This window comes from Saccostrea echinata, unplaced genomic scaffold (genome assembly GCF_033153115.1).
Source record: "Saccostrea echinata isolate AGI-Se365-2 ecotype Australia unplaced genomic scaffold, CSIRO_AGI_Sech_v1 ptg000002l, whole genome shotgun sequence".
NCBI classification, from domain to species: Eukaryota; Metazoa; Mollusca; class Bivalvia; order Ostreida; family Ostreidae; genus Saccostrea; species Saccostrea echinata.
The window spans coordinates 18,453,750-18,464,687 of NW_026889751.1; the positions used below are offsets into that span (position 1 = coordinate 18,453,750).

Below are 10,938 nucleotides of genomic sequence, written 5' to 3' on the forward strand. Positions count from 1 at the left end.
ATAGTTAGAGTGCAATTATTTTTTGTATCGAGTTCATAGGTTTTCAGATAATGAAGATATTTCCATATTTACATGTATTTCCAAAGTATGTCGTATGTATTCTATAAAATAATCTTCCCAATTAATTAGAAGTATCTTTCATTTCTTAGCATGCAATGCCTGAAGGGGCATAATTCAATTTAAATCCATATTTGAACAATACCTTAAGCAGGAATCGAAAGAAGTTTACAGTTCTGTTTGCTTAATTAAAATGTTTCAAAAACCTTTAACGAGGTTCGCTCCTGAGCTTTTGAGCAGATTTATATCTTAACCTATATTTCAAAAATTCTGCATAAAGTTATAATTCTTACAATAATTTTGAATTGAATAATGCCAATTAAACTATATTCAGTTAAAACTCCATGATTAAATTCCATACCAAAAGCATTAAGTGAGGAACTATATTTTGTGGCGGAAGGTTTTTTTTAGAAGAAAATGATCATTTTTTCTCATTCGAAGTGTCTAAAGTATGCTAAGTTTGGATTCCTATATTTACATGCAGTCTGCACACAGAGTTATTTTGTGCAGTGAACTGTTTTATACTGGTCCTAAGGTATATGTTAAATAAACTTTCATGAATTCTATCATCATATTTGATAAATATGGCAAATATATTGTGAAAATCAAGAAAAAAAATATCCCTATTTTAAGCTTAACATTAGCACTATTTTAGTAATATCTAAAAATTAACATCACAGACCCCCACTTTTTATTTTATTGTCTAAATATATAAGATACTTTTAACCATTCCTCTTAAAGTCAGTAAAATGTCATTACTTTCAAATGATATTTTTGCTTGTTAAATTTTTAATGCCAGAAAAATGAAATTTTTTGGGTGCAAAAAGGTCAATTAACTGAACATGCGGAGTAATTTGAAAATGTTTTACTTGTCACAAATTTTAATGTGTCTATTCAAGATGAAATATGACTGTGTTTGTTCCCATAATTTATTTGAATAAAAAATATTGGAGGAAAAACTTTAAAAATTGATTCATTTGAAAGACGTATTTACAGTGCAAAAAGGTCAAACTAAATGCTCTGAAGTGCCAAAAGAAGCGCATTGACCCCCATTTTTTGTTTTGATTTTTAATTAAGCTACGTGTATAAATTCTAAAAATATACTTGATTAAAAATTCACATTACTTTTGATGGCAGGATCCAACCTCCTTAAGCTTGCATTTGATAATATCAATTGTAATAACCCTTCGTCTACATCGCCAATTATATGTAAACTGTATATCCAACCCAACCCTCTTCTAAAAAACAAATTAAATTTAAAAATCATATTCATTGAACATACATGTATCTTTTTTCCTACAGTTTAGTATGTATAATCCACCAGACTTAGGCTAACATTTTTTTCAAGGTTCCAACCTATATTCAGCAAGATTTAGAATATTTATAATACCTGCTAGGTGCTTTTTATATGAAGACGATTGTTTGTCTATTTTTAAGACATATCTAACAATTATTACCAATGTATTATTGTATATGCATGTCTATTCTATTCATCATACACATTGAAGTGTAGGTACCTTCTCTTATGATAAGGTGAGCTAATCATAAGGAACCACATTAAAGATATAGATATGTTTTATAATTATTCATATATCATTGAGACATTGTACATTATTGCTTTTTCAAATGCTTCTCTTATGTCATAAAATTGCATATCTATCAGTTAACTTTAGGAAAGGGAAAATAGTTGATTACATTTTGAACTGGAAATAAGTTGTTTGGTACAGAATGAATTTAGAAAAATTAAGGTGATGTAGCAATGTTTCGGTTTTACTCTCTGTAACTTTTTAATTAATATGCAGATCATTTTTATCAATCTGTTATCTTTCTCATTCAATACCAATACTAGTACCATAACATGATAACAAAACAAGTATCGGCAAAATATTCATGAATCTCGCTCTCTATCTTTCTTTCCCTTCCTCCCTCCATAGAAAAATAACTTGATTATCAAATAAATACCTTCTACTTCTATACTAAAGCCTTAATTTTCTTCATATCAGTAAATTATTGCTCCTTGAGAAATATTACTGAAGTTTGTAGAGAATTTGACTAAGAGTTTGTGTGCGATTTTGTTTTTTAAGTTTCTATTATAAGACATTATTACTCATCTTTAATTCTCGATTTTATATAAAGTTCAGTTCCACCATCTTAAAAATATGACCACTATAAGTAAGCATAAGATTGATTGATTTTTATTATATTGTTTTACGTCTCATTCGAGAATATTTCACTCATATAGAGACGTCATCATATACCGGTGAAGGGCTTTAGACCTATACTACGCACTCAGGGCCATTAAGCAGTGAGGGTTCTTTATCGTGTCAACGCCTACCGTGAAACGGGACCTCGATTTCTAAGTTCTTATCCGAAAGACCAGTAACTTTCATTTCTGATGCCGAGCGCTTGGCGAAGGAACAGTCATTAATTATGTTTACGTCTTAGGTCTTGACGCGGCGAGGCGAACGAGAATCGAACCCAAACCTCCTGATCACGAAGCGAACGCTCTACCACTAGTAAGCATAAGAGAAACTTGTTTGATGCCATGCATTGAGATATTCTGAAAAAAAAAATAAAGAAATTCAACTTCAAAGTCTGAATTTAAATTCATTCTGACAAAAAATATCTCTTTCTGTCATTTACTTTAATTTTTCTTCATAATCATGATACTTATCTAATAATGAGTGAAAAATTCTCAAACGCGACGTAACGCAGCACAGTTAAGGCTGCAGTAAGGAGGCGGGGTCTAATTTATACGGGAAATGCTTACTATGACATCACACAAAAATATAAGCTCTTCAAATTACCACAAAATGAGATGATTTGCTATATTTGAACTGTTGAATAGCTTTAAACTACATCAATAGTAACTAGTGCATGCATTTTTGTCGTTGCTTAAATCACACACAGCAATATATAAACAATTCACTGATCGCAATGCACTTGTAAATGTGACGTCATATCGTAAAATTTGACGCAGTTTGTATGCAGTGAGAGGCGGATCAAGTTATATTTTATACAATGAAAAATGTATTTTGTAATTTAATAAAATATTATTTGCAGATATATAAGAGGCATTTACTTTGATGCGGTGTCTATTTCATGATTTTATTCATATACTTCGCCTACATTCCCTTGACAAGCGATACTGTCGTATATTTGTATGTAGATTAATTGAAGGGTAATAGAAGGGTCGTAATAAATCGATATATTGCAAGGGCATACCCTCAATGAATTATGACAAGCTTTTACACATAAACTCAAGAATCTTGCAATTGAATTAATTATATCTATATTCAATGTACTTGACCAGCAAAATATTCAACATACGGTCTAACAAATGTAATATTAGCAATTAAATAGTAGAATCTATATAGGTTCGCAGCACTTTTCACAAAGTACAAAGAGTGTTGAAAATAATTATATGTTAAACTTAGATTTTTAACTTGGTTATGCCCTTGCAATATTAGAATTTATAGATGACCTCAATACTTCAGGAATATTTGCTAAATTCACGTGACTGCCACATCACGTGACAAGTTTAAATAAGAAATCTAATTGTCCGCAACATGTAGTTTTCAACCACATTGCATTTGTCCTAAAAAGAAACGCCCATCCTTGTAAAGAATGTATATTCTATCTAAAAAAATCGCCGATATTTCCATTTGGCACGTTAACTGTAATGCGAAAACAACAGACAATCAATCAATCAATCTAATAATGAATTCTCAACTGTGCGAGGGTCATTCAAAAATACGTTGAAAATGTTTCTTTTCTTCATATTTCATGTGTATTTTAAGAAACTGAAGATCAACACATTAATAATTATTTGTAAAATATTTATTTCGTTGGTGTGTGTAGTTTCATTCTATTTTATCAAATGGAACTCATGTATTACTGTTTTGAAATCAACATGTTTTACACCATGGAGCACTGTTTTTAACCATACGTCAAAACATAACGTTGTGACGGTGTCCCCTAATACACTTCCTCTTCATTTCAAACAGTTTCCCATTCACTTAAAAGTTTCTATATCACTTTATACTTAATACACATACTTTGCCGACAATTATTCAAACATCAAGATAATTCGTCAACGTCTCATTTTTTTAACCGCGTAACCCTTTTACTAGTACAGCAAATATGAAGCATACATCCCTTTTCATGACGTTACTAACGGTTTTGACCAGATCTTAACTGATTATTCATTTATTTTGAGGCCATTCATCGTTCAGTACAGTCTCTAAAACTCAAAACATTCCTGTGACATTATACACACTTGCACGGCTAACTTTTGATATCACTATCTTCTGCTTTCTTTAGCTTTTTAAAAATTTCCGAGTGCAATACAAAATTGTATCGCCTCTCGCTGCTCCAGGACGTCCTGCTACGTTATATTTTCTTGTCCTTTTTTAAAGATGACTACTTGTCTTCTCAATTGATTTCTGTTTAACAGAATATATTATTTCGCAATTTACATATCGAAACTTTTCTTTCCATTTTCACAACCCTCTGTCTCGAGAGATTTTATGCAAATGTACTTTTGATACTTTTAAAACTGAAAATTTTACTAGTGTCTGACTGGTTGAAAATGGGGAACATCTTTGGTACTTGGTCTGACAAATAAAAAAGTGTAGTTTACTTTTATCATTTTCCATTTGCCCAATATATAATAAGGAGCAAATTGCGGGTTTGACTGGTCAGCAGATGTTGCTTACTCCTCCATGACACCTGATCCCACCTCTGATGTTTTTTTTTTAGGTCTGTGTTAGCTCTGCTTCCAATTTGTACTGTTCCAGTGGACTTCTGAGACTGATTACTCTTCGTTATCTTCACATCTCATTTGTCATGATTTTGATGGAAGAAATTTTGTTTATATATTGATTTATTTGTTGAAAAATCTTTTTACCTGTGTTAATTCTCTTTAATTAATGAATATTATTTTCTGCTTCACCCTTAGCGACATACTAAAAACCACTTCTTATGCTATTTACAGGTATTTGGTCAGCTAAGTACACTATCATAAAGAATAAAATGCATATAAAAAGTGAACAAAAATATCTCTTGCAAACGACATAATATCCCGTGCAAACAAGATTTCAAGTCGTACAAAGGAATACTTTGTGGTGAGAACTAGATAACAAGTCGTGCAAATGAATACTAGGTCGTGGGAACTAGATATCAAGTTGTATAATCGACATAATACGTTGTGCGAACAAGATATTTTGTCATGCGATTGAGATAATATTAAGTGCAAACAACATACTCTCTCGTGCAAAACGAGAAAACTAGATATTATCTCGTTGGAAGCATGAAAGTCGTGCGAACGAGTTAATAAGTCGTGTGAGCGATCTACATATAATATTACTATGGTCGTTCAATAATATTTGTCCCTTGCCGCCTTCGTAACTCAAATCGCTTTCTTGAATACTTCTTGTTATTTAGGGTTAAGTAAACATCTGTTTAATTGGTCTCCATTAGTCAATGACGAACACTGAAAACTTTATTAAGAATTAAACAAGAAAGAAAGGCACCCTAAAAACTACCAAGCTGCTTTTTTAAATATGGACAACAAAAATAAGCTGGAAAAAAGAAGGCATATTCATGCACGTTTTTGCTTAGGTATTGATATGTGTACTATTTTTGAGGAGATTGTACAAATCTATGGCGACTCTTTTGTTTCAAAAAAGACTTTTTACAAATGGTTTGTACAATGTAGGAAAGGGAGAACATTACTTTCTGATAACAGACCAGTTTCTGCTGTAACCAAAGAAAACATTTCGAAAAGTAGAAAACTTCTGAAGGAGAAAACTTCTGATAGATCATGGGCGACTCACCATTATCAATCTTGCTTAAACTACTGGAATCCCATCGGGTAGCATCTTTCATATTTAAAAAAAATTAGGTAAAAAAGATCTGCGCCAGATGGATTCCCCATGTCTTAACTCCTCAAAATAGAGAACGTTTAGCAAAACCAAATTACTTTTGAAACACTTTATCAATCTGCATAGCAGAAGATTGGCTACCTTATAGCAGGCGAAGAGATGTGTGTGCAATTTTTTCAACCCAAAAGACTGACTTAAAAATTAAGAATAAATTGGAAAACAATCTCAACATACAGTAAATGCCAAACGAACACTAATAGCTAAAAAGGATCTTTATTCCATATTTTTCAGTGCAAAAGGTATATGGCTGGAATATGCTGATCCACAGCGTAGAAGTGATACAGGTAGATTGTACGCTACATATAACAAAATTCCTCTAAAAGTCTAGACTTTGTACGGAAAACGACGTTCTAGAACAGGAATAAGAGATATTTCACTTTTGCATGATAATACACCCTCCCCAAAAAGACTCATCACAAATTAAAGGCATATCTACAACAGCAAGGATTGATGAGTTATATGTACCACATCATCTATACTCACCAGACCATTTCCCATGTGATTTCTTTTTTTCCTAGATAAAAAGCAGTCTTTCTGTGTGGCGTTTCATTCTCCTGAGGACGTGATTCCGCTGATTTTCAGTGTATGGGGCCTATTCCGAAAAGTGAATACAAACAGGTTGTTATGATTGCATTAAGAGACTTACGAATGCATTGAAGAAAAGCTAGATTATTTTGAAGGAATTGAATAAAAAATTCTATATTAATTATCACTGCTTTTTGTTTTCGATCTAATGAAAAAAAATTGTATCCACCATAGGAAGTAAAATAAATATTTGCAAATCCTAAACATACCACCTTTGTTTGCAACAAAAAACAAGCACAGTACTAGGTAATTTATTTATTATGAGTTCAGTGTGATTTTATAAACTAGAAGGTATCTTCTTCTCCGTTCATCTCTTCTCCATTCATCCCCTGGTCAGCATTGTCAGGGTTATTGTCAGGGGTCAATTTGTGTGCAAGATCTAATCCTGTAAATAAAACAAATGTAGTTTTTGAATTGCCTTTTTTCAACAATATTTTTATACAAAACATACTATATCATTCATACTGCTATACAGAACGACATTTAAAGCTTTCACATTTTTTTTCCCTGATATGCCCGATCCCTCAAAAAAGAGACACCAAAATTATAATTTTTTTGTCTAAAGGCATACATAACTAATCGTTTTATGGATTGGTATTTGGTTATCTAAATTTAGAATTAACTCATTTTTTTTAAATGAATAGTGGGTACATTCACTAAAACGTTACATTCATACATCAAGTAAATTATGCGTCATAGAATTATTCTCCTGAATTTATTCAATTGTCTCAAAGGCATATTTGCTAAAACCTATTTAACTGTATGGTTTGTGTTATGGGCATTTCCAATAAACATATGTATTTCATGTGCATTTTTAGAAAGAAATAAAATAAGTGTATATATGTAAACATTTCAACACATTTGTCTTTTATATATATATATATATATATATATATATATATATATAATATATATATATATATATATATATATATATATATATATATATATATATATATATATATATATATATATATATATATATATCAACGAGTATATGCTCTATAGAACGTCCGAGTACCGAACACTAAAATCGCGTTACTCGATTACTCGGATGTATATTTTTTTCGTATTACAAAGTGCATATATTTATTAGAAAAATTATCAAAAAATGTTATTTAGATACATGTATGTACTGTCCATGTCTATACAGTAATTAGCGTTACTTCACCAGTTAATACCCGTTATCGCTGTACAAAGCTGTCCTCACCTCTTGTGACCCTACTTTTTGGATGGCTGTAATAAATTGTTTTCAATGAACATCGTTTAATTATGATTTATTAATTACCTTTAGATTATTTAATTAGTATACTGTAATTTGGACATACGTAGAAATACCGCTACCAATTCAAGAGTGACGAAATATTTAAAATAACCAAGGATCAAAAAAATGTTAAAAGTTAGGGGGAAACAACCATGTATTTAAGGAATCACCGTCTAGTTTGTTGGGTATGCCATGCAGAGCATCAAAGGCAGTGAAAACGTTGGATAATTTATGCATGACGGGTGAAGATGTAAATACCAGTATCTTGAAATCAGCATACTATACTTTCAGAGTTATCACAAAGAAAACATTGGGAAATGTAAATAATATACGACACGTCCGTTCCCAAAGATGTTCTCTTTCACTAATGTAATCAATACAAAGTTACGTCCTTCTCTTCCGTTGATCAAATTGTTCTTCCTAAACAAGATCAAACTGTAAAGCATTAATTTTGTATTTATTGGTGTATTAAATGATCATGTCTTTTGTGTTTGTTTGATACATAAATTAACAAAGATCGTATTCGTTGGACTCGATGTTATGTACATGCATTAAAACGAAAGAAAAAATCAATGGGGTAAACAGGTCTTTATAAAATCAACAAACTTTTACATGTATACACATTTTTTCCAAGTAGCCGGGTACTCGATCGGAAAATCGTCCGAGTAACCGATTATCAAATGGAGAATACCCACTTCCGCCCCAACCCGTGGTTGAACTTTCGATCGACGGAACCTGTCTCCTAGCAGCACAGGAATAACACACACGCTGTAGTCGAAGAGTTCAACCCCGGGTTGGGGGGGGGGGAAGTTGGTATCCTTACTAAAGTTAATTTTTTTGTGTTTTCTATATCAATATTTCTTAACTTAGGGTAGTTATGTTAGTTTAAGAGTTGTAAAATGTGCTATATAAATGAAATTAATTTCATTACAATGTATATCGGTAACGATAATAAAACTAATACCCAAATACATGTAACTGTATGTCAGTTTCCATTCACAATGACCGTGTAGTGTAGGGAAGCTCCGCTTGAATTCCATCGGTATCGATTTTTTTTTGACTTGCCAATATAGTTCGGAGTTTTAGATAACCATAACAAACGTTTGAGAGAAATGAAGAATATGCACTTTCATAAACTACATGTTTTTATCTTTACCAGAATTTATTGCATCAAGTCCTCCTGAAATAGCTTGAATATGAGATCCAAATCCACCACCTCCTCCACCGTTACGCCCTGATCCCCTTCTCCTGGAACCTTGTCGACCAGACCTACGTCTTCCTCTAGAGCTTCTTCCTCTGGAACGCCTTCTTCTGGAGCGCCTTCTCGAACGACTTCTTCTTGCACGTCTTCTTCGATTTCTCCTTCCTCGTCTGCTCCTTCTTCGCCATCCTCGTTTTTCTATCTCTTCTATTTCATCTGATAAGTAAAGATATGAATATTTGATTTTAATAATTAAGATGAAAAAATACCCTAAGTTTGCCCAACATGTCTTTGCACATTTGTTACAAATTGCATCAGAATCTCTTCGTTTTAGATCTCCTCGATATATGATATAACAGAATATTTATCATTGCCCATTATTTTATTTCTGAAGAGTTTTATGATTTTAAGGAATTATTGCCACAAAGAATCTAAATGAAATACTTATCACCTTTTGATAAACCCGTGTTTTTTGCTGCTCGCTCAATTAATGCCAGATTTGCTGAAATGAAAAGAGGAATAAAACATTTAGTTGGTATCAATATTTTACGGTTAAAAGAAAAAATCCTTTTGAAAAGCTAACAATTCCATACCTTTCAATTTGTCATCTCGCTTACTTCCGGTCAGCTGGTGTTCTTCCGTGTCTTCCATTTGTTCTTGAATTTGATTAAAAAAAAATACCAACGCACTTGAATTTGTATATGTTTTTCTTTCTATTTTAGGATTTAGGAAAAACCTTCCTATACACTTATGTAATATTTCACCATTATTCATACGCAACGGACGCATCGAAAGAAACATATTTCTTAAATTAACTGATAACTAAAATAATACTGGAAAACTCTATCGCTATCAAATTTTTAAAAAAAAAATAAATGAAGTTCATAGATTATCTTTTTTCTTTTCTTTTCTTTCTTTTTTTTTTTTTTACAAAGTCGGAATGGAACGTTCCCTACCGAGATCTGAAGGACTTTCGGCATTGTTATATCTCTCATCAAAGCTTTTGCTGGATGCATCTGAAATAAATATTTAACGTTTATCAAGTTTGTTTAAAAAAATCCTTATTTTAATTAAAAGTATATGACTTACTTGATATGCGCAAAATAAAATTGTATAGACTGAGAAACTCACCTTGCATTAATACGCCAACCAATGCTACCAAACACAACACTGCAAACTTTGAGGGCACCATCGTACCTTCCTGTTGTTACCTGAGGAGATGATATTCTGGACAGAGGCACCCATTTTATACTCTCTAACAAGTGTATCAATGTTTGTGCAGAACAAATAACTGTGGCAAACTGCATCAACATAACGGATATTATGTACATACAATTTTGTTTATTTTATGAAAACATATACTGCAGAAATAATAAACGAATTCGATCTTTATTGGACTTTCTCTTTAATATATTAACCTTTTTTCCGGCTGTTGCATGTTTGATAAACACGATGAGTATTTCCTGAGTTATTTTAATCCATACTTTCTACAGAACCTTTGCCTTTTTTCTCGAGGTAGTCAAGAAATTATTAAGGCTTTTTAAAAAGTAAATTTTTTAATAAACTAAAACATACACATTACTCTCAACAATTAATTAATGGGTAAATGAGATACATAGCTGTATAGTTGTATTACAGGAATATTAAAGGAAACTTTGCAAGACGCATTCAAATAAATATATCAATTGTTATAGGCAGAATAAGATTTCAATATTAAATATCACACATACAGATTTTCTATATAAAATAATTATTTGTAGAATGAAGCAATTTATTTTTGCCATATATCTAATATCAATTAAGTCAACAAAATGCATAAAACAATCTAGGAAAATGCAATAACAATGTTTAGTTTGCATCTGTTCTTATATTCAATTCTTTAATTA

At 31.6% G+C, this 10,938-nt stretch overlaps 1 protein-coding gene across 1 annotated transcript; it reads right to left on the bottom strand.

Annotated features, from left to right (window-relative positions):
* Positions 1–6,837: 6,837 nt before the first annotated feature.
* LOC133201051 (U1 small nuclear ribonucleoprotein 70 kDa-like) lies at positions 6,838–10,247 on the bottom strand. Its single transcript, XM_061336856.1, has 6 exons — positions 10,184–10,247; positions 10,009–10,068; positions 9,646–9,708; positions 9,504–9,554; positions 9,008–9,268; positions 6,838–6,972 (listed from the first exon to the last, which is right to left on the bottom strand). Exons 1-6 carry the CDS (start codon positions 10,242–10,244, stop codon positions 6,872–6,874), a joined length of 597 nt encoding a protein of 198 aa, XP_061192840.1. The 5' UTR covers positions 10,245–10,247; the 3' UTR covers positions 6,838–6,871.
* Positions 10,248–10,938: the final 691 nt, after the last annotated feature.